Source organism: Stylophora pistillata, chromosome 6 (genome assembly GCF_964205215.1).
Source record: "Stylophora pistillata chromosome 6, jaStyPist1.2, whole genome shotgun sequence".
NCBI lineage: Eukaryota > Metazoa > Cnidaria > Anthozoa > Scleractinia > Pocilloporidae > Stylophora > Stylophora pistillata.
In genome coordinates, this window is record NC_142524.1 from 21,348,402 (window position 1) to 21,372,732 (window position 24,331).

Here is a 24,331-nt window from a genome sequence, read left to right on the forward strand (position 1 = left end):
ATAAGAGCTACAATGCCTGACAGCTTTAAAGAGAAGTTCTCTTCCACTCGTGTAATAATTGATTGTACAGAAATAGGATGCCAAATACCTTCCAGCTTTCTTTTGAATTCCAAACTGTTCAGCTCCTATAAGAACCATGTAACTCTAAAAGGCTTAGTTGGAATTGCTCCCAGTGGAGCTACAACTTTTATCAGTCAGCTATATAGTGGAAGCATTTCCGATCGCGAATCTGTTGAACGAAGTGGTTTCCTGAAGTTAGAGTTTGACAATGGTGACACCGCGATGGCCGATAAAGGTTTTACAATTAAAGACCTACTCCTACTGGAAGTAACCCTAAACATTCCCCCCTTTTTAAGCTCCAATTGCTAAATGACTGCACAACATGTTATCAAGACTCAAGAAATTGCTTCTGTTAGAATACATGTTGAATGGGCCATCAACAAAATCAAGAATTTTCACTTATGGGATAGTGTTGTACCCCTTAGTTTGTTTGGGGTAGTAAACCAAATATGGAGTGTCTGTGCCTTTTTATGTAACATCCAGGACCCTCTCATTTCCACTTAACACTGAGTTAGACAGAGCTCTGAGGTACAATAGAGAATTTCAGTCAATTTAATAAATGTAAACTTGATGATATCTCTCAGGTTAACTATTTTCTAAACCAATAATAGCTAGCACATGATTGCAAAAACCAACAGTTCCTGCTACACACGTACACGAGGAATAGTTAACAGCTCCAGTTACTAAACAAAGTGCAACTTGTAATTTATGGGGTGGCTCATTTTTTTTTTTAACTATGGTAACACAAACATTTAAAATAGAGATAATGGTCGTCACTTGCGCAAGTTAAGTGCTTCAGATATTCATCAACAAGAAATGTTTTTGTCTTTTTCATGCATGTTGGAGCCGCATGGTTCTGTTTATTTTTGTACAAGTTTTTTCCAGATTTAGAAATATGTAAATCCATCTCTGCCCTTGAGAATAATGGCATTTGTTGCAAATTTGTAGACTATCCAGCTGATGGAAATTTAACAGTATTTTCCTCAGGCATCGCATCCCTTTGAGCGAGTTGTTCTCCTCTCTCCTTCCGACGCTTGTATATCAGATTTTTATCGGGATCCACCACATCTTTATCACGACCAGACACAACATATTCAAGAACTCTTTGAAATGAAAAGTAGAAAAACTATTAATCATTTCATCGACATTTCATTTAGAAAAGTAATTCCTAAAATCCTTTGATTTTCATTTACGATATTAAAATCTGTTTAATTCTAAGAAGTATCACGCACGACTGACAAATACTGTACTTGCCTTTTTGCCTTTTGTGCCTTTGTTTTTAACCCCTTTGCTGGATCGCCACGACATTTTAACAAAAAAACGAAGTTCATCTGATTTAAGAGCAGTCGGATTTCTTCCTTGAAGCGATGCTCCTGGGATATCTTCCTCCGTAAGAATCTGAGAACGGCTACTTACAGAGTCATGAGCGGCCATATTTCTAACACAAGCGAACAAGACCCAACTAGCCTCGTTTTGACGTTCATCACTCCCAGTCTCTTCTCGTTATGCATAGGGTGTATTGACTTCAGCTTTTCGGCATATGGTATTCCGAGGACTGGGCTGGACTGGACTAGTAAAGCGCGAACTATTAAAACGCAGAACAGTAAAACGCGGACTAGTAAAACGCGGACTAGTAAAACGAGGACTAGTAAAACGAGGACTAGTAAAACGCAGACTAGTAAAACGCGGACTAGTAAAACGCAAACTAGTAAAACCCGGACTAGTAAAACGCAAACTAGTAAAGCGCGGACTAGTAAAACGCGGACTAGTAAAACGCGGACTAGTAAAGCGCGGACTAGTAAAACGCGAACTAGTAAAACGCAGACTAGTAAAACGCAGACTAGTAAAACGCGGACTAGTAAAACGCAAACTAGTAAAACCCGGACTAGTAATACGCAAACTAGTCAAGCGCGGACTAGTAAAACGCGGACTAGTAAAACGCGGACTAGTAAAGCGTGGACTAGTAAAACGCGAACTAGTAAAACGCAGACTAGTAAAACGCGGACTAGTGAAACGCGGACTACTAAAACGCGGACTAGTAAAATGAGGAATAGTAAAACGCGGAATAGTAAAACGCAAACTAGTAAAACGCGGACTAGTAAAACGCGGACTAGTCAAACGCGGACTAGTAAAGCTCGCACTATTAAAACGCGAACTAGTAAAACGCAGACTAGTAAAACGTGGACTAGTGAAACGTGGACTTGTAAAACGCGGACTAGTCAAGCGCGGACTAGTAAAACGCGGACTAGTAAAACGCGGACTAGTAAAACGCGGACTAGTAAAAGGCGGACTAGTAAAAGGCGGACTAATAAAACGCTGACTAGTAAAACGCGGACTTAACAACAACAACAACAAAGAAACAATTTCATACGATGGCGATCACAAGACCTGATGGCGAGCCAATTTAGTGAGTGACACTCCCTGTTTGACCTTTAAGCTACAAATGGGTTTGACATGCGTCAGATACAAACGAATTTAGATAGGGTTTAAAAGTACTTACGAGTGACCATAAGTGACCACTAGTGACCACGAGTGAATTTAAATCAAAATATCTCAAAGTCGGTCAGCCCAACCAAACACACGGGCGTGTTTGATGATTTTAGAATTTTGAAAATGTTTGGAAACCGCAAAAATTGGGTCGCGTTAGAAAATGCTCGTGTTGACAGATTTTCATCCCTAGAGTAAACAATTCGGTCGTAATGCGACCCAGGCCTTAAAGAATCCGAGATGCTACAAAAATCTCTGAACAGTTCAGAAATGTACCAACAGTTCAGTAGTTCCCAGTAAGGACCAACCTATGCTGGTGAATAACATTTTTATTTTTTTCTAACACATAATAAAAGTGATTGCTACAAGAACCCGAATGATTTAGGGCTACAATTACAAGTCTAATTACGGGAAAATCCTCCTTGAACTTCACAATTTGATAGCGAGTGAGTTATAAAGAAAACAAACGTTATTCAAATTAGAGAGAATGCTTTCGCCGAAACATTGTTATTTGTGAAACATTTTTTTGATAAGCAACTGTCACGATGTGACACCTGTCAATTGAAGAGGAAAAAAGCATACGCCTTCGAAGAAACAGCAGTACTGGTGCGACAAACACACACAAGTTCACTGATCATGCGACGATTTTCTCGTAAATAGAAAAACAGAGTTCTTACGGAAAGTATTTTTTATTTCCAACGACGATTAGTCTTCGAAAATTTACCTCTGTTTCGTTTTAGAATGTCACGAGAATTCAAATTGTAAGTGAATGCAAAAATATGTCTTTTGGAATTGTCAGTCTGCTTGTTTGTTTTCTGTAATGGCGTGTGTAAATCGGTTTTGCTTCCACCGAAAAGTCCGCGTTTTACTAGTCCGAGTTTTACTTGTCCGCGTTTTACTGGTCCACGTTTTACTAGTCCTCGCTTTACTAGTCCGCGTTTAACTAGTCCAGTCTAGTCCAGTCTACGAAATACCATATGCCGGAAAAAGGGCAGCTTACTAGTGGGCATATAAAAGGACATGTTTTTGCAACGATTACATCACCCCTGCTGAAGGCACTCGACAACAGCGTCGAATCGCTAGGTCTATGAATTGTAACTTCTCGGTTACATTCAAACAAACAGAGTAGCATCAAACCATGTCTGATTGTCCAACTGGTTGCTTTGTGAACTTTAATATATCTTTTTTACATTTCTGGACGAATGTTGTGCACCCGACCTTTTAAAGTTAGTAAATTACTCATAAATTGGTTTAACAAAAAATGTATGCATGTATACTTATTTAACTGCCAAACAGGCTTTTCAAAGCCAATTCAAACAAATTGGAAACAAACATTATGAATAAACAAATTATGCTAAAAATCCCAACTGGTTAGAGGCAGGCCAGTTGGCTATATACTACCGAAGTGCAGCCATGGAGTTGAACTTAGGGGAGCCGAGAACAAATCCAGTGCGTAGCTAGGTGGAGGGCTTGAACCTGGGACCAAGAGTTTACAAGCAAAGCGCCCTAACCACTCAGCTTCCCAAGAATAGGTACCATAAGTGCCTCACTGTTAACGACTTTGCAAAATCCTCAATTTACTTGAATATGGTTGGTGATCCGAGTAAACTGCCTTATTTTTCCTAAATTATTTTAAAGAGTTGTAAACGAACACTTGGTTATAATTGGAAACATTTTCTTGGACAGTTATACATCAGCCAACCACAATGAGCATACTCAAATAAATCTCTCCGTCACAAAATATATTATTATACCATAACAATTGCAATGACTACCATCCCATGCGGGGGATTTCCAAAGTCATAAAGGTACCTGTCTCCAAGGCTTTTTCAGGGTGTATTTGGCGAAGGTTGAAATGATTAAGTGTTTAAAGATGGCATTTCTGAGCCTTTCATTCGATGAATACATTTTGTTTTTTCTGAAAATGCAATGGTTTTAATAAATTTGTATCAGGACTTCGTTTCATCCCATGTAGTCAGTAAATATGTTTTTGATTAATAAATTGGACTTCCACTTCTCTGTCATTCGATTTGGTAAATCCGTCGTGTGATAACAGAACGATTTGGACACCACATCGTACTATTACCATTTAGTAATCACGACGTGAGAATCACTATTTTACAATCAATTACTATGATATATTAATACTCTATTCAAACCAAAGCTTAAACATATTTTAAAGCTTTTTTGTCAAACGCGGTTTAATTTTTTTCTTCATATAAGCCACTTAAGCAAATGTCTGTTGACTTCAAATTTAGAACACTGAAAATACAAAGCTAATGACTTCTTAATTTCACAAAAAATTCATTTTTTCACGGTTCACTGTCTCTCATTTCCTTTCAGTTAAACAGGTTTAACTACACATGTTTTGCTAGTGTGATTGGGGTTCAAGTGAAAGAAGATTTTAGATGTCCCTTAAAACTGCAACACCATTGTAATGCAAATCTGATAACTCATCCAAACTCCATTCACTGAACCAATACATAACCCATGGCTTTGATGTATTTGTCTCTATTATCTGGCGTGTGTTTAGCCGCGTTTCCACAGGTGTTGTTTTTATCAACTACTCCTTCTGTACCAAACCCGAGCCTGGAATCACACGTATTGCAGTCATCTTCGTTATTGGTCACAATTCCAATCCTTGCGGATGCAACATCATCACGACATCCTGAGTTAAACCCTTCCTTGTTACATTTGAGCTGTAAAGAAGCATTATTACCAAGTAACTTCTTCCACGTGTTCCTCCCCAGTGATGTGTTGCGATATTTCCCATCAGCGATCAGTGAGTACAGAGAGTCAGCCTGCTTGTTGATGACAATGAACTTGAGTTGTTGGTCGATCTTCATACCGAGACAGATCTTGGAGAAAGATGTGTTCCAGTAAGTGGACAGCTTTGTTTCCAGTCGGTCAAAACCAGTTTCCCCTCCAGAAGGATTGTATTTGTTATTATCAGTGCAATAAGATTTGCGAAAGTGAAAGGTGGCCTGTCAAAAAGAATAGGAACTCATCCGTTCATGTTTTCTACACTGTTTAAAATGATCTGTGATAGAGTTGTAGAGACGAGTTTATTCTAGCCTTGACGTGTCTGATTCCCAATACACTGATTGGTTTTTGTACTTAGAGAAACAGTCTGACATTTTAGCAGCAGCGAGATTCTGTTCAAGCTGTCGAAACGCTGGTCACTGTACTTGTCAATGATCGGTCATACGCGTCCCACTGTAACTACAAAGCATATGTTTCGACAAACTAGTTTCGTTGAACTATTAGCGTTACTTGTACTTTCGGTTTAACTCATTCGGTGCAGGTATCTCATTATTAATGTTCTTATGGACGCACTCCGACATACTGGAAATATTGATCTGGCAACTGCATTGGAAGGAAGAAAAAGCTCAAACCTTGCTGCCGTCAATCTTCATTACAGGCGTCCAATCTCTATCTCCACATCCAAAATCCCCCATCTGACATAAAATGGAGACTGGTTTCTCGCTTACAATCAGAGTGACCAATTTACTCACGTTAAGCCTGTAACGGACAGAGTTTTAAACTTAGTAAAAATTGTGATCCAGTTACAAATAATAAAAATTGACAATGATAATTATAGTAATAATGATAATGATGATAACGGAGATACTAATAGTAATAGTGATAATAATGATGATGACACTAATAATGTTAATGATGACGATGATTAAGACAACAATAGTGATGTGGTCGTTGTTTTCATTGTCACAGTCTTCCGGCGTTTTCATTAAATCAACAATAGGTCGCTGCTGATGTTCTGTTAGAGAAGAACTACTTTAGAGTTTAAAATGTGACGTAGATTCTTTTCCTCTTTCTTTTTGTTTTGTTTTGTGTTCTCTTGTTTTTCTTTTGCTTTTTCTTTTTATTTTTTTAACAATCATTGTGAGGTTTCTTTAATTCTCTCTGCAGGCAATTCACCACGAAAGAAAAGTGACCCAAATAACTTAAAGGTGCTCTGTAATATTGAACAGTAACTTACGAATATTAATGGAAATTGTGACAAAGACTTGCAAAATAACGAGTGAGAGCTCATAACAATTTCCTGTAGACTCACTTGTCTGATGAGAGGTATAGCAATGGTTGTAGCGAAGAAGCAAGCAATCGATAGGCAGAAATTAAAAATCCCGCCTTCCAATGAAAAAGTCAGTCAGAATAGGATCGTCTTTAGGCGGGAAGCGAAGACTTAAATATGATGGAAAATAAATAACATTGCAGAGTAGAATTTAACAGAAGGAATTCTACAATTATCGTTCATAATCTAGAGATCTTCTTAACTTTCTCTGGAAACTGCTTCGTGTAGAGAAATCCACGAAAGGGAACAGTAAGTAGCATTAATGCTTTTCTGGCTTTAATTAAAAAGCCAAATTGTCGTTTTTTAATAAGTTTGTACCTTTCGTGGAGACAAATTTAAGTTGCGGTTTTAAAAGGGAAACTCTGAGGTCGAATCCCTGTCATCTCGTGCCAAACAGCTGCTTATGCTGTAATCACACACAAAGGAGGTGACGAACACAGAATGCATCGCTGAAGTTTTCAAAGTGCCGACAGATTTTGACTGATCAATAACCATTTTCAGTGCTTTATCCCCTGGAAATTATAAGTCTGAATATATTTTCTAAACCATAGAGAATAACTATTTTTTGTAGTTTGTTATAATGCAGAAGAAAGTGTCAGGACTGTAATGTTACAGTGTTGTTAATTCCTTGCTATATGTATGACCAGTCCAATAGAAACTATATTGAAACTAACCTTGCGATTTGGGTATCATACAGCAGAGCTGCAATAAAGGAAGAAAGATAATAAAAAAATACATGGCAAACGTAGCTGGAGAAATTCCCTAGTGTTGTACACGAGAAACAAAGCTTTTAAGCGTTTTTCGACCCGACGTATGATTAATGTAGTCTTTAATAAATAATGATCTTCACATAAGAATAATTTATGTAGCAAAAGAAACTCAAATTTCATCCTACTACGTCATGCTTATTCCATCAGTCACTCCAAAGAAGGCAAGAAATGGACATTTCTCGATATCTCAGCGGATTTCCACGTAGTCTGAAGTAAAAATAACCCCCCAAAAAGATGAAAAACCTTCGGTTAATTTAGTACAGATAATATATGTTTATTTAAAGAAAGCGACGGTGCAGCGGGGAAGATCAAAATACATGTAGTTCAGTTCAATTTATTATGCCAGACCACCTCAGTCACGGACTCAGCTATTGACAAAATACCTGGCTATAAAACATAAAATACCTGACTGCCATCAGTGGCTTAAAAAAAAAGCAAAAAAATATTTATCACTGATTCGGTGAAGGTTCATGTAGCTATATTTCTGAATTTTAATGTCAATCTTGTCCTTGAAGCTGCTACTGTTTTTTTTCCTTTCTCCATTATATAGTGTACTTACTGCTCTCTTACATGTTACAAATAAGCAGCTCTATATGATGCTGATTAGGAAGTTACCTAAAACACCATCATTCTACCACTTCACAGTAAAAGGCAAAACTACAGTGTCCCCTTTTGTTTATTTGTTAGTTTGTTTATTGGATGGTTAGTTTTTGTTTCTATCTCTTTCCAATGTTTTATCATTATTATTATTATTATTATTATTATTATTATAATCGCAGTACTGAACTTTTAGATGCTGAGCTTACTAAAAAAAAAAAAGAAAAAAAAACAGGGCGTAACAACGTAACCTATGTTCCTAACGGAATTATAACTTTCTATGATATACAACGTGCAGAAATGGCGGGAAACCAATAACACTAATTAAGACAACTCGTGTTCCTTTAAAAACCTAATTCAAAAACGACTTCCTAAAATTTGCTAGAAAGACTGGCCACTGGTTACTATCAATTTCGCTAAATATTTACAATCTATCTTAAAGACAATTAGAGAGCAACCTTGAATGTCCGGGCAATGCGGAGCGTACTTGAAATGACCGATCTCTGAATTAGCCTTAAGATTTCTCTGCATCTTATTATTATTATTATTATTATTATTATTATAATTATTATTATTATTATTATTATTATCGTTATTACTATTATCATTGCTATTGATGTCTCTCTGTTTATTTGCTAGTTGTTGTTTTTTCAACCATCTATACATTTGGTTGTAGTGCTGGCGCTATTCACATTTTCCCTCTCCTTTATTCCTTTTCTTGCTACTGCACCAATATGTAACCCATAGCCTTAATGTTATTATCTCTGTTATCTTCTCCATGTCTGACTGCGTTGCCGCAAGTGTTGTTTTCGTAGGGATATCCTCCTGTACCAAAGCCGATTCTAGAATCACAGCTTTGATAACCATTCTGTTCACTACCAATTGTCGTTGTTGGACAACAATAACTGTATTCGCAGGAACACCGCTCACGTTACTCCTAACTCAACTTGTTTTTATCTTACACATGAGCACGCAGCCCAAAGCAAAGAGCCGACCTGTCAATTCACATGGCAACGAAACACTCTTAAAATAAAAGTACAGGAAGCGAGAGGGACACCAATGATACCAATTCTGGCCTTGGAAAAGGTTAATTTAAGTCTAGGATCATCTTACAGTGTAGGCATCTGCATTGAATCCCTTAATCTAGCAGTTGAGCTACATCGAAGCAGAAGGACCAATAAGGCTCTTCCACGTGTCACGCCCCAGTGATGTGTTGCGATGATTCCTATCAACGATCAATGGGTACAGAGAGTCCGCCTCCTCATTTATGACGATAAACCTGTGCTTTCGGGCGACCCTCAAGCATGTGCTCCAGCAAGTTGATAACTTGGTCTCATTTGAATCAAACCCAGTCTTGCCTCCTTAAAGGTGAAACTCCATTTTATCGTCCCAGTATAGAGAGTTGAAATTAAAAGTGGTCTAGGTAAAAATGCAAAAAGCTATTCAGGACTACTAGCTCCAAAGATTAATCATTAGTTGTATTCGTCGTGGTCTTTGCAGAATAGTCCTTATTTTCAAAACGACTTTAAAGGAGTTTAATTTTCTTGTAATTGAAAACTTCCCGTCATATGGACACCGGGACTCGCTCAGGAAAAGAGGCCAAAGGTTATTCGGAAATGGGCTATTGGAAGCAATTGTCATCCCAGGTTGGGTATTACGCGCTGTCATCTTATACTTTTTGTTGATAACATGATGTGATATATAGTTGTATGTGTTCTATGTGGATGTGCTCTATGTGTATATGTTAGGTGATTGGCTACATAGTTATGAGGGAGTATGTTTGTGAATACTGCTATTGTACACGCTTTCCAATATTTTTCAATATTTTCCGTTGTCAGGGATTTCTTCCCTTTTGCCCATCCACATTACTTTTGGTCGACAGTATTTTCGAAAGGTAAAAAGTTCACACTGAAAAGGAAACATTTTTCTCTAATTCATTACCCCATAAACGGGAAGAGATTAAAGGGTCTTTGATCCGTGGTTCATGGTAAAACTTATCCAATGCTCAAACCCGCATCTTTGATCTGTCGAAGATGGGAAAAATTAGCTTACTTCTCTTCTAAAATTGAGATACACCATAGATTTTTTTACATCGAGAACGTAAAGGAAGAAGAGGGGAAAACTTACCTTGCTTCCGTTAATTTTCATGACCTGCGTCCATCCTCCAACTCTGCATCCAAAATTTTCCATGTGGCAGAAAATGAGAATTGGCTTGAATTCAAGGAGCAGCGTAATAGCCCAATTCCAAGTTATCGCATGACAGAGCCCTGGTGCCGAAGTTGTGGCACGAGAGCGAGGCTATGTGCGAAGTGCTGCTTGATGGCGCGGAATATAAAAGCTCATAAGGAAGATTTCATGCTCGCTTGATCGTTTTGTTTATAAGATGGTTAATTGTTCTGTTGCTTGCTGCTCAAATGGGAATCAAAATCGTCGAGATCTTTCGTATTTTGCTTTTCCGTCGGCAAGGCAAGTGAGCCTAACAACTCGGAATCGGACTATTTCAACACTCACTTTAGTTCTGTTTAGACAATATATAGAGTATGATACAACGTGTCGTGATAAATTGATATACCTTTAATGAAAAATATTTTTTTTAATTCACCCATATATTTACACTGAGCCTTAAAGTACCACCTCGATTAATAAGTCATGTGAAGGGTGTTATATTGTTGTGAGAAACCGTTGCAATTTACAATTTGATTGTCTGAGGGAAGTGCTATCTTTCTGCTTTCTTTATAATCTTTCTTGAGTTGTTTGCGGTTTTCAATCATTGCATATAACTTACATCAACTTTAATTTAATACAAATGTTACCACAATGAACGACTATTTTTTTTTTCGTTTTTTTTTTAACAGGCCATCTTAAAACAATTGCACAAGAGTCAATTTCCGTTTCGCTTTCAAAAAAGTGACAATGATCTCCTTTTTGAAACTTCAGCTCGCTTTGTTTTTCTACCTTTGTGTTGCCAATTTTTACAGGGAAAGCTTCAGCTTGTCTAATCTTTGGGTGACCATCCATGTTTAAGGTTTTGTCACAAATCTATCTAGGCAACATTATTCTTATTCATAATTCTATTTATGTTCAGCTTTTTCTTTCCTTAATTTGGTTGTACCATTACGATAAATCCTATTTTTCCTTTGACTTATATGTACCTTTCATAAGCGTCCTTGCAACTGGAAACTGCGAGAACAAAAGTATTGAGACAGTGTCAAAAGTTTCCGATGATTATTATCTATTTTGTATGAAGTAGAGTTGTAAACATGGCAGATTGTACCATTTTGGTTGGTTGAATAATAGATTGCGTAGCTGACATAGTTTCAGATCCATACGGTTTTAGGAAAATCCCTTGATATCGGCGGTGTGAGAAGCGTGGTTAAATTCCTCTGTTTGTAGATTTTAAAAGCCTTCCTCGCCCGCATCATGAGATGTTTACAATCAAAATACTAATCAAAATAACTGATACTGATGTCGAAATATTATCTTGAATTAAACGTTAACTTATACTTTCCTGGTTTAAACCTCCTTGCTCGTGGAAACTTAATTTAGTAGCAGAAAAAGATATATTTTTTTAAGAAAGCGAGGATGTAGCGTGGGAGATCAAAATACCTGCACTAGAGTTTAAGTTAGTATGCCAGTGGCTCAGTTACGAACTCAGTTGTTGACCAAATGTCTGACTTTGCAACGTTGAATACCTGACCGCTTTCACTGGCTTAAACAAAAAAGTAAAAAAATTAATGTATATCACTGATACGGTAAAGCTCGCTATATTTCTGATTTCGATGCTACTGTTTTTTTCCTACTTCAGGGTATAGTGTTTTCCCTTCCTTACATGATTCAATTGATTTCGTTCGAGCCAGTATCCTACAAACTTCACCACTCTACTAATTCACAGTAAAAAGCAAAACACCAAAGGGACCCTTTTTGTTTATTTGTTGCTTGTTTGTTTGTTGGCTAGTTTTTTTTTCTTTTTGTTTTCTTTCCAATGTTTTATTGTTATTATTATTATTATTATTATTATTAGTGTTATTATTAGTACTATTATCATTATGACTATTTTTGTTACAGTAACTATTGATGTCTCTTTGTTTGTTTGTTAGTTGCTGTTTTTTCAACCATCCATGCATTTTGCCGTAGTGCTGGTGCTATTTACTTTTGACCCCTCTGGTACTCATTTTTTCTTGCTACTGCACTAATATATAGCCAATAGCCTTAATATTTTTATCATCGTGATCTTCCTTATGTTTGACAGCGTTGTCGCAAGTGTTTTCTTCCTGGAGATATCCTCCTGTGCCAAATCCGATTCTAGAATCACAGCTTTGACAATCCTTCTGTTCATTACTTATGATACCAATTCTTGCTTTGGAAGTCTCTGTTTTACTTGGGATCATCATAGGAATCTGCATTGAATCCCTCCTGTTTAAAGTTGAGCTCCAAGAAGCAGAAGGACCAATAAGGCTCTTCCAGGTGACACGCCCCAGTGAGGTGTTACGATATTTCTGGTCAGGGATCAGTGAGTACAGAGAGTCAGCCGTCGTCCTGAGTTTTCAGTCGACCTCCATACCGAGACAAATCTTGGAGAAGGATGTGCTCCAGTAGGTCGGTAGCTTGGTCTCTATTGAATCAAACCCAGTCTTGCCTCCTTCAGGTTGAAACACCATTTTATCCTCCCAGTATGTAGAGTCGAAATCAAAAGTGGTTTAATAAAAAAAATGCAAAAAACGATTCAGGATTACCAGCCCCAAATATTACTCATCAGTTGCATTTTTTATCCCTGGTGGTCTTTACAAGAAGGCACACCAAACTTATCAAATTACGCAACCCTGCATTTATCGTATTCTCAATTCGTTTTCTCACCGTGAGTATTAAGTTATATACCAATATTATGAGTAGGTAATAGGTCCTTTATGAACTACCCTTGGCCTCTTTCTCAAACCGAGACCTGGTCCTCAACAATTCGTATGAAAATGACTTTAAATTGCTCGTGAATAGAAACGTATTATCATTTAAAAGAATGAGCACCATGAATCGCTTTGAAAGGAAGAGGAGGAGAAAAACTGACCTTGTTTCCGTTAATTTCAATGACTGGCGTCCATCCTCCATCTCCGCATTCAAAATTTTCCATGAAAATGAGTACTGGTTTAGAGTAAAGTAGTTTTAGATGAATAACGATATAGTATGAATTTGTTATGAAAATGAATATAGTTTATATCTGACCACTTGCAGCCCAGAGGCTGAATTACGGGTGCAGTGTAAGGTTGAGAACAGACGTCAGCATATCAGGCGCCTCTGGCAGCCGCTTCAGTCTATCGATCTCACCTTCCCATCCATCCCACCAAGGAGAAGAATTCTATCTACATGGAAATCATCTCTCACAACCCCCTTTTTAAAGTAGATTTAACCAAATTATTGTTATCTTTGTGTTTAATATTTTATTCACTATTAACCAAACTTAAGGTTGATTTATGTATGTATGTATGTATGTATGTATGTATTTATGTATGTATGTATTTATGTATGTATGTATTTATGTATGTATGTATTTATGTATGTATGTATTTATGTATGTATGTATTTATGTATGTATGTATTTATGTATGTATGTCATAATTTGGATATATCAACAAAGTTGAAATGGTAAATTGGCCACCGTAACGATTACAAAAGCTGACGTTTCGAGCGTTAGCCCTTGGTCGGTGCTTTTGTAATCGTTACGGTGGCCAATTTTCCATTTCAACTTTGTTGATATATCCAAATTATTTCATTACTCCCACCGACGCAGCCCCAAACAGTTTCTTTCGAAACTATCAGCCTTTATTCATATGTATGTATGTATGTGTGTATGTATGTATGCATGTATGTATGGATGTATGTATGTATTTCGGCAACGGAGAAGGATAAATGTTTTCCGCGCACACTGAGAAACTAAGAAGCGAGAAAAAAAACCTGGATGCGTTTTTGAGCATGTTGCTTTTTCACACCATCTTGGACATGTTGGAACATTCTCATTGGAATAGCAGAAACTGCACTGCATACCATCCGAAACTAATTAAATCTTACGTATAAGGTAAGGTCCATGGAGTTCAAATCGAAGAATATACAACATTATGGTGTAAATTGGTCACCGTAACGATTACAAAAGCTGACGTTTCGAGCGTTAGCCCTTCGTCGGAGCGAATTATGGTGTAAAAGCAGCTGTTCGGTAGGTATTCCAGACTTAACGATGTACCGGTAAATATTTTTCCGGCAAACTTAAAAGTTCACCTGTGAGTTTGCTTAAAATGTGATCCATTTGCTAAATAGTTCCCACATTTAAGGGCATTTGCTAGAGTCTGTGTTCTAAAGCTGGTCTTAGTATCTCTTCAGGATTTGAGCATTTGAATTCGGTCTAAAGAAAGAGAAATCGTTATAGAAAAAGTTTCAAAACTAGTGGGCCCGATATCGATTAAGGAATTTTTATGACGACACAAAAAGTAGCTTTTAAAAATGTTTCCTTTCCGCGCCTTTCCTTTCAAACCGAATTAAAAATGGTATGGATGGTAGCCTGAAGTATATTAGACCGATCCCGACAGATAGCTGCCAACATCAATTCCATAGCTTGCGCACCATCATAGAAAGAAATTATTTCAAAGGCAACAGAAATAAATATCTAGCATAATAAGTAAATAAAATCAACAGCAAACAAACATATAGTAAAGCCAAAGCCATAGCTTAAGTCAATATGCTAACAAAAGGAAAACTGCTCCTGTTGTTAAGACGTTAATATGACTTTCGCCGCTCCTAACCCTGTGATGCGACAACCCTGAATTTTATGTCGCAAAGTTCCATCAAAAGAACGCAAGTAAAAACGATATACATGGCCGAATCGTTCAAACTTACTCAATTCATCTACTTCTTTTTATCGGAATATACCGTTGAAGCTTATTAAATATCCGTGTCACTGATCTGTCATCTGCCACCAGTAGAATGATAGCTGGGGAATAAGAGTGCTTATTATCCAACTACACTTCGTAGAGTACAGATAACGCCAGAGACGAGTACAAATATCACGCGGTATTTGTACTGTAGAGTACCGGTTAAACAGGTTTTCTCGCATCACGCAAGCGAAGGATTGAATTGTAGCTACGAAAAAAAAAGTGGCGGACAATTTGAATCATATTTCTGACGACGAAGAGTCAGAATGGCTGGCAAATATACATCCAAGTTTATTAGATGAATCGAACGAAGAAAAACAGCTTGATGACGTGGAAATTTCTTCATTTATTGACAACGATAACGCGCCAATTTCGTTCCGCTTCGCATACTTCTGTCACGCTTTCTCCGTAAATAAATATCCGCGAAATTCGCCCGCACTGAAATAACAGTTTGGCGTGTTGGATAATAAATATCTTATACAATGAATATATGAAGTTCATATATTTTAAACTGCGGTATTAAAATACGTATGATGCACGATCCTTCGCAGTAGTTAGCGCTATTTATGCAATAGCGAAAATCAGACCTGAAAAAATCAGGCCTGTAAGGGATTCGAACCACTGACCTTTGCGATACTAGTGCAGCGCTCTACCAATTGAGCTAACAAGCTAGCTGGGAGCAGGCCGTTAAGTTGACTCGTAATGAACCCGTGATAATAAATCAGATACAATGAATATATGAAGTTCATATATTTTGAACTGCGGTATTAAAATACGTATGACGCACGATCCTTCGCAGTAGATAGCGCTATTTATGCAATAGCGAAAATCAGACCTGAAAAAATCAGGCCTGTACGGGATTCGAACCACTGACCTCTGCGATACTAATGCAGCGCTCTACCAATTGAGCTAACAAGCTAACTGGGAGCAGGCCGTTAAGTTGATTCGTAATAAACCCGTGATGATAAATCAGATACAATGAATATATGAAGTTCATATATTTTGAACTGCGGTATTAAAATACGTATGATACACGATCCTTCGCAGTAGATAGCGCTCTTTATGCAATAGCGAAAATCAGACCTGAAAAAGATCCCGAACAGGCCTGATTTTTTCAGGTCTGATTTTCGCTATTGCATAAAGAGCGCTATCTACTGCGAAGGATCGTGTATCATACGTATTTTAATACCGCAGTTCAAAATATATGAACTTCATATATTCATTGTATCTGATTTATCATCACGGGTTTATTACGAATCAACTTAACGGCCTGCTCCCAGTTAGCTTGTTAGCTCAATTGGTAGAGCGCTGCACTAGTATCGCAGAGGTCAGTGGTTCGAATCCCGTACAGGCCTGATTTTCTCAGGTCTGATTTTCGCTATTGCATAAATAGCGCTATCTACTGCGAAGGATCGTGCATCATACGTAATAGATATCTTATTAGACGTTTTGTTGTTTAGCATCGCTGAGTAGTTTTACCCATTATTTGTATTTTGACGCCTGGGTGACATGGTATTCTTATCTATATACTGTTTCCTAGGAGAGAAATTGGCGGGAAGGGCTTTGGTTCAATGCAGGCAAGACTTGTATTTTGAAAAACCTGAACTGCATACATAATGATCTATTTTGATGCTTAACGATCTGGTGCTCTGCCAAGTTGAATAAATGAGTGCATATTGCGATCGGCGTTTCGTAAACATTGCTCTAAATTGCTCAGACTATCTTTCTTCTTTAGGAAAATTTTGTGAATTCGATTTATTTTAAGCATTTTATGCCCCACCGGCCGAGATATTGTAATACTTACTCTAAATATTACCTTTGTAGAAGATTAGATATAGGGTGAGATAGATGCGTCCTCGATTAAATCATTTTTGAATATCTGAATTGTTTATTAAAATGCGCCTGGTGGTAGCAGCTTTTTCTATGGTAGAAATAAATAATACTCCTGCTGAGATAAAACCGTTGGAAGATTCCCACGTTTTTATTAAAACAACATGTCCATGTTCATATGATGGTCTCTCTCAAAGAAACAACAAGAAAGTTTGAATGTTGAATTAGATCATTTTTCATTTTGAAAAGAGGTTTTCTAGCGGTTGCTGATATTGGAATACAAACGAAAAGTAGGTAAAGCTTACTTAGGAGCCGTATGGCTCATCGGGCGGCGCTTAACTCCGGTTTCCGTAGCATGAAGCGACTAGTAGTAATTCTACCCCCTCCCTTGGATGGAATACTGGTCCATCGCAGGGTTACCCCCAGCATTAAAGTCACCAGTACCCATTTAAACACCTAGCCTTTTTGTTTTGTTTTGTTTTGTCTTGCTTTTTATTTTTTGTTTGTTTTTGTAAAACGGTATATCATTATTGTTGATGTCTTTCTGTTTTGTTGGTTTATTTTCTTTTCAACCATTCATGCATTTGGCTGTAGTGCTGGTGCTATCTACATTTTACTCATTTTGAACTCCTTTTTCTTGTTACTGCACCATTATATAGCCCATAGCATTAATGTTTCTATCTCCACGATCTCCTTTATGTTTGACAACGTTGCCGCAAGTGTTGTCTTCCTGAGGATATCCTCCTGTACCGAATCCGATTCTCGAATTGCAGCTTTTACAATCATTCTGTTCATTACCTATGATACCAATTCTTGCCTTGGATTTGTCTTTGTTAAACCTAGGATTATCATAGGCACCTGCATTGAATCCCTCCTTGTTACAGTTGAGCTGCACAGAAGCAGAAGGACCAACAAGGCTCTTCCACATGTCACGCCCCAGTGATGTGTGGCGATATTTCCCGTCGGCGATCAGTGAGTACAAAGAGTCGGCCTTCTTATTGATGACGATAAACCTGAGTTGTCCGGCGATCCTCATACCAAGACAGATCTTGGAAAAGGATGTGCTCCAGTAGGTCGGTAGCTTGGTCTCTTTTGAATCAAACCCAGTCTTGCCTCCTTGAAGGTCAAACTCCTTTTTATTCTCCCAGTATGTAGAATTGAAATGAAAAGTGTTCTGGGTAAAAAGTGAACAAAGTTATTCAGGACTACTGCCTCGATACATAATTCATCAGTTGTATTCCTCGTGGAATACGAAATGATCAAATTGCGTGACCTTGCATTTATTGTATCTCCAATCAGTTTCTTACGAAGGGTAATAAGTTGTAAAACAATATTGTGAGTAAGCAATAGGCCATTACCGAATTACCCTTGGCCTCATTTTAAAAAACCAGGCCTGGTGCTCAACTATTCGTATAAAAATGAGCTTAATATTCTCGTGAATAAATGCGTATTATCATGTGAAAGAATGAACACCAGGCCTCGCTTTTAAAAAGAAGCCAAAACTAATTTGGAAATCGCCATTGGAAGCAAGAGTTATCTCTGGTAGGGTCTTCCGCGCTGTCCTCATATACTGTGTGTTGATAATGTAATGTGATATATATAGTTGAATGTAATAGGGCGTATAGTTTTGAAGGAGTACATTTGTGAATACTACCATTGTACACACTTTCCAATATTGTCCAATCGCTTCCTTCGTCAGGGATTTTTTACTTATCACCCTTCTATTTTTCTTTTGATCGACAACATTTTCGAAAGGTCATATTATTTCAAACTAATTTTAATTCATAAGAGATCCCGCATCTTTGATCCATCTAAGATGGGAAAAACAAGTTTGGTTGGCTTCCAAAAGTGAGATTCATCACAGATTGTTTTCTATTGAGACCGTAAAGGAAGAAGATGGGAGAAACTGACCTTGTTTCCATTCATTTTCAGGATTGGCGTCCATCCTCCATCTCCGCATCTAAAATTTCCCATGTGGCAGAAAATGGGTACTTGTTTAGATTCAAGAAGCAACGTAATTTCACCATTCGCTTTAGTTCTGTAAATATAATTTATAGAGTATAATACTTCAGTTAATGATAAATTTTGACGCTAACCATTAAAATGCCACATCGATTTATAAGTCGAGTAAAGGGTATAAGAAACCACACAACAACAAACATATGAAACATATGTGTGAACTGCGGTTATGAGACGTATATGAGAACGATCCTTCGCAGTAAAGCACTATTTGAGCAATAGTGAAAATCAGACCTGAAAAATATTTCAGGCCTGTACGGGACTCGAACCACTGACCTCTGCGATACTAGTGCAGCGCTCTACCAATTGAGCTAACAAGCCAACTGGGAGCAGGCCATCAAATTAATTCGATATAAACCCGTAGATGATAAATCAAACAACAACAAACATATGAAACATATGTGTGAACTGCGGTTATGAGACGTATATGAGAACGATCCTTCGCAGTAAAGCACTATTTGAGCAATAGTGAAAATCAGACCTGAAAAATATTTCAGGCCTGTACGGGACTCGAACCACTGACCTCTGCGATACTAGTGCAGCGCTCTACCAATTGAGCTAACAAGCCAACTGGGAGCAGGCCATCAGATTAATTCGATATAAACCCGTAGATGATAAATCAAACAACAACAAACATATGAAACATATGTGTGAACTGCGGTTATGAGACGTATATGAGAACGATCCTTCGCAGTAAAGCACTATTTGAGCAATAGTGAAAATCAATGTTAGCTCAAATCAATGTTAGGCTTGTTAGCTCAATTGGTAGAGCGCTGCGCTAGTATCGCAGAGGTCAGTGGTTCGAGTCCCGTACAGGCCTGAAATATTTTTCAGGTCTGATTTTCACTATTGCTCAAATAGTGCTTTACTGCGAAGGATCGTTCTCATATACGGTATAAGAAACCGTTGCAATTTACATAGCTGAGCAATCCAAAGCACTATGCTTTTATAATTTGACTGTCCAAGGGACGTGCTATCTCTGCGTTTTCATTATTATCTATTTTTGTGTCATTTACGTTTTTTCAATCATTGCATATACAGCTGTAACTTACTCCACCAACCTGAAGACAAATTTTACCATGGTGAATGGCTATTATTTTTTTTTTCTCTTCACCTTGCCATCTAATAACAGGTGCGTAAGAGGCACAAGGCAAAATAACACAACATTGAAATTATCTGATCACTGCATAATGATCTCTTTTTCAAACTTTACCAAGGAACTATTCAAGCTCCTTTTTTTTTTCCCCTTAGTGTTCCCAGTGTTTTACAGGGAAAGCTTCAGTTTATTGGGACCTATAGGTGACCATCCGCGACTAAGGCTTTGTCACAATGTATTTGGTATTTAACAATTTGTTCATGCTTAGCGGGCTGCGCCTCGAGCTACTCTTACGCATTTTTCGTGCTATACAAACTTCCCGCATGCATCCATAACTCGATATACGGCGCACAGTTAAAAACATGAACAATTTCTTTTATAACAAAGCAACAGCAAGGATCTGTGAGAAGAAGCTGTTTCATTGTGATAAAGTGCAAAACTCTCACACAACGCACAAAAAAAGTAAACAAACATCCCTATTGGCTGGCCAGAAAAACGCCACATTTAATACTTTGGTTTTAGCGAGCGCATTTGATCCAGATAATCAATAACTGTGAATAAAAAGCTCAAAATTAACGGGAAAAATGAAGAAAACCAAAGCTAAATGAGGTCAAGTGTCACTATAATATGTTTTAAAACTCAACAATCCGACAAATTTGCGAAACGTGCAACTTGCGAGTGCTTTTCGGCTTTCAGTATTTTTGCTGCTTGTTGGATCAGGGCCTAAAAGGTCAATGCCGATAGAAAAATTGGGCAGTTCTTCACTAGTTTCTTCCATATTTTACAGAGAAGGAAAACTGCACTGCAGCTTAACAGGACGGCAACCCTGCAGCCAAGTAAAAATAAAAAGCTCACGTCATCTTATTTACGTACGGGCGTGCGTAAATAAAGAAACAGTTCATAGCGGCTCGATAGGACTCAGTTGGGGCAAGCACACGCGCTATGTTGTAACATTATTTTTATTCCTATGTCTATATATATATATGTTCAGTTTTTATTATTGTGCTTATACTTTTACAATAAAGCCTACTTTTGCCTCTTTTCCTTTGACTTACATGTTCTTTTCATAAGCCTCCTTGCAACTCAAAACTGCAAAAAAAAGTATTGAAACGGTGTCAAAAGTTTACGATGATTATAATCTACTTTGTATGACTTTGAGTCGTAAACATGGAAAAATGAACCATTTTGGTTGTTTGAATTATGGATTACATAACAGACACAGTTTCAGTTCCATATGGTTGTCGGGCAATCCCTTGATATCAGTGTGGGAGGCGTGTTAATATTCCTCTGTTTGGAGGTTTTTGAAAGCCTCCTTCATTTCCTTCATGTTAAGCTGCCCTTTAAAATGAATTTCTCGGATGGTTTTAGTGAAATTACTTCCCATCAGCAATTAGGGACTTGTCCTTATTTTTCCTCTGGGAGAAGGGAGGTGGCAGGGGGGTTTGGAGGATTTTGGTTTGTCACGATAAAATTTACTTGATCCTCCCATAAGGCTCTGCTGTATTCTCTGGACCCCCCTTGAGAAACGAGCAAAAACTTTTCGAATCTTTAGAAAAAGTAGCACTGCTTATATAATTAGGCTTCGTTTGTGTTTCAGTTTTGAAAAGCATAGTTTTCAAAAACGAGCATAATTTTGAGCATAATTTGGAATAAATAACCTCTTTTTTCGAGCAAAATCTAACCCATTTGGTTGGTGACGAGTGATGCCCTTCCGCCCCTGAAAAGCAGGGCAAAGCCGTTCAACCTCCCCCCCCCCCCCTCCTCGCCCTCATCCGTGACAAGTGAAGACTGGCCCCTTAATGTTTTTCTTTCGAATTACCCGATGTATTGCAATCCTCTCCATAATATCCAGGGCGACAAATGCATTGGTAAGATCCCTTGCTATTTTTGCATTCTTGAGTGGGTTTGCAATTGTTTGTAGCCTCAGCACACTCGTAAATATCTGGAAACGAATTCACAGCCTCAGCACCGTGTCAAGTTCAGTTCAATAATTAATTTTGAGCGTTTTGTTGACTCGTGCCGGAGTATCCATCATAATTTGTATCATACAAAGATACGTCTATTTGAGCAACCAGACAATTTTGATTTATTTACATGTGCAAGGAGTGGCAAAAGTAGTTTTCATGCCTCCCTTGAGTTGGTGGTCCACAAACCTCTATTCAAAGTGTTCCGCTGGTGACCATTTTGTTAACAACAACATCACCAACTCCAGCACCAAGCAACATTGAAATAGGAGAGAGAGAGGGACACAAATTAGGGTTACAGGAAAAAATTCAAAAGGAATAGGCTTGCCTAAAGCAGTTTCGTGAATCTTCCTAACTATAGGTTTGTATGTTCATGTATAAATTTAAAGTAATCATACCTTCATTACGATGACGATCCACGAAATATATGTAACAAAGACGTTTCTTAAATACCTGTTTCGCACCTCGCACCCTTGAATCCAGCAGGACACAAACAGCGATATCCTTTATCGGTAAACCATTTTGACAAATGGCGCTGTTCTTGCAAGGATTTTTAACACAAGCAAGATTTTTTTCTTCCTAACATCTAGTTTTATATTTTCATGTATGAATTTTATGTTTTAATACCCTCATTACATCGACGAACCATAAATAATAAAGACGTTTCTTGATTACCTGTTTCGCACCTCGTACCCATGAATCCAGTAGGACACAGACAGCGATATCCTTGATCGGTAAAACCACTTTGACAAAAGGCGTTGTTCTTGCAAGAATTTTTAACACAAGCACTCTAGAACAAATCAAGACCATAAAAGAGAAAATAGGCGGCTTTTTTTCTGGCTGACTGCATCACAGGCTTTTTTTTTTACAGATATCAATCAATAGGTGTAATGAGACTTGTAGCCGGCTGTTAAGAGAACAAACCTGAAAACATTTAGTTGAATAAATTGGGTGTGACTAGATATTGTTATAAAGTGTTCATTGAGAACTCCACTGGCTAAATTGCAGTTACCTTAGATGCATGGTAAAAGAAGTTTTTCTCCTTAACCCAATCGCCTTCGTATCCTTCGTGTGTGACATTATTCAATTCACATTTGTAATTTCCATTTCCATCCGCATGTTTCTCAAGATTGATGCTGACACAGTTGGGTTCCATATAACACATAGTTTCGCAGAACTCCTGTACTATAACTTTAGCGATGCGAATCACATGGTTTTGAAGACGTTTCCCGTCAAAAGCTCCTTCAGGACCGAACTCCAAATGACGGCATTGGTCTTCATGAGAGAGCTCTTAAGATATGAAGGGTTTCAGTAATGCGTTTTAGATGAACAACGATAAAGTATGCATTTTAAAGGGTAAGAGGTCTATCTATATGGAAATCACCTCTCACAACATCCTTATTTTTCGTATTATTGTTTTGGGCTCTGCTCCCACTGCACAGGTTAAATTTAGAGACGCCCTTATACACTATTAACGAAAGGTAAAGTTCATTTCGGCACTGAAGACGGATACCTGATTTCCGCACTCGTTGAAATACTTAACAGCGAAATAAAACTCTAAAGCGTTTTTTTTGGCATATTGCTTTTTCACGCCATTTTGGAAATGCCGCAACCTAATCGCCGGAATAACAGGACCTGCGTTGCACACAATCCAGAATAAATTAAATATTACGGGAAAGGTAAGTTCTGTGGAGTTGAAATCGAAGAATATACAGCGTCATGGTGTAAAAGTAGCTGATTGGCAGCCATTCTAGACTTAACGATGTACTGGTAAATATTCTTTTTCGGCAGACTGAAAATTTTACCTGTGAGTTTGCTAAAAATGTGACCCATTTGCTAAAGCGTTCTAACAGTTAAAAGCGTTTCCTATGGTCAGTTCTAACACTGATCTTACTATCTCTTTAGAATTTCAGCATTTTTATTGGGTCTATAGAAGGATAAATCGTTATTACGAAAGTTTCAAAACTAGCTGGCCTGATTTCAAGTAACGAATTTTTGTGACAGCACAAAAAGTAGAAAAGTCATAGTTTTTACCAACAAAATTTTAATATGTTTCCTTTCCGCGCCTTTCCTTTCAAACTTGAATAAAAAAGGTATGGATTGTCGCCGGTAGTATATTAGATCGATCCCGACAGCTGCAAACATCATTTCCATAGCCTGTGCACCATCATAGAAGCAAATTATTTCAGAGGAAACAGACATAAACATCTAGCGTAATAAGTAAAGAAACAAACTGCAAACAAACACAAATTAAAGTCAAAGCCATAGCTTAATTCAAAATGCCAAAAACAGGAAAACGATTACTGTTGTTAAGACGTTGATATGATTTTCGCCGATAATAACCTTGTGATCCGACAACCCTGAGTTTCATGACGCAAAGTTCCATCAAAAGAACGCAAACAAAAACATTGTACATGACCGAATCGTTCAACACTTATACGATTCATTTACTTCAACTAAACGGAAAATGCAGTTGAAGCTTACTGAATATCTCTGTCACTGAT

General features: G+C 37.7%; 2 protein-coding genes across 3 annotated transcripts; both read right to left on the bottom strand.

The window, feature by feature from the left end:
• Positions 1 to 3,701: 3,701 nt before the first annotated feature.
• LOC148728749 (putative skeletal organic matrix protein 5) lies at positions 3,702 to 6,065 on the bottom strand. The gene is made up of 2 exons (XM_088724825.1): positions 5,943 to 6,065; positions 3,702 to 5,531 (listed from the first exon to the last, which is right to left on the bottom strand). The coding sequence occupies exons 1-2, from the start codon at positions 6,003 to 6,005 to the stop codon at positions 5,016 to 5,018; spliced, it is 579 nt and encodes a 192-aa protein (XP_088580951.1). The 5' UTR covers positions 6,006 to 6,065; the 3' UTR covers positions 3,702 to 5,015.
• Positions 6,066 to 16,901: 10,836 nt separating this feature from the next.
• Positions 16,902 to 24,192, bottom strand: LOC148728750 (putative skeletal organic matrix protein 5). Of its 2 annotated transcripts, XM_088724823.1 has the most exons (4): positions 21,683 to 24,192; positions 20,919 to 20,952; positions 18,660 to 18,786; positions 16,902 to 17,922 (listed from the first exon to the last, which is right to left on the bottom strand). In XM_088724823.1, exons 3-4 carry the CDS (start codon positions 18,720 to 18,722, stop codon positions 17,389 to 17,391), a joined length of 597 nt encoding a protein of 198 aa, XP_088580949.1. In that variant the 5' UTR covers positions 18,723 to 18,786; positions 20,919 to 20,952; positions 21,683 to 24,192; the 3' UTR covers positions 16,902 to 17,388. The 2 variants fall into 2 exon arrangements, with proteins under 2 accessions (XP_088580949.1, XP_088580950.1); XM_088724824.1 differs by lacking the exons at positions 20,919 to 20,952; positions 21,683 to 24,192 and having other exon boundaries at positions 18,660 to 18,888.
• Positions 24,193 to 24,331: the final 139 nt, after the last annotated feature.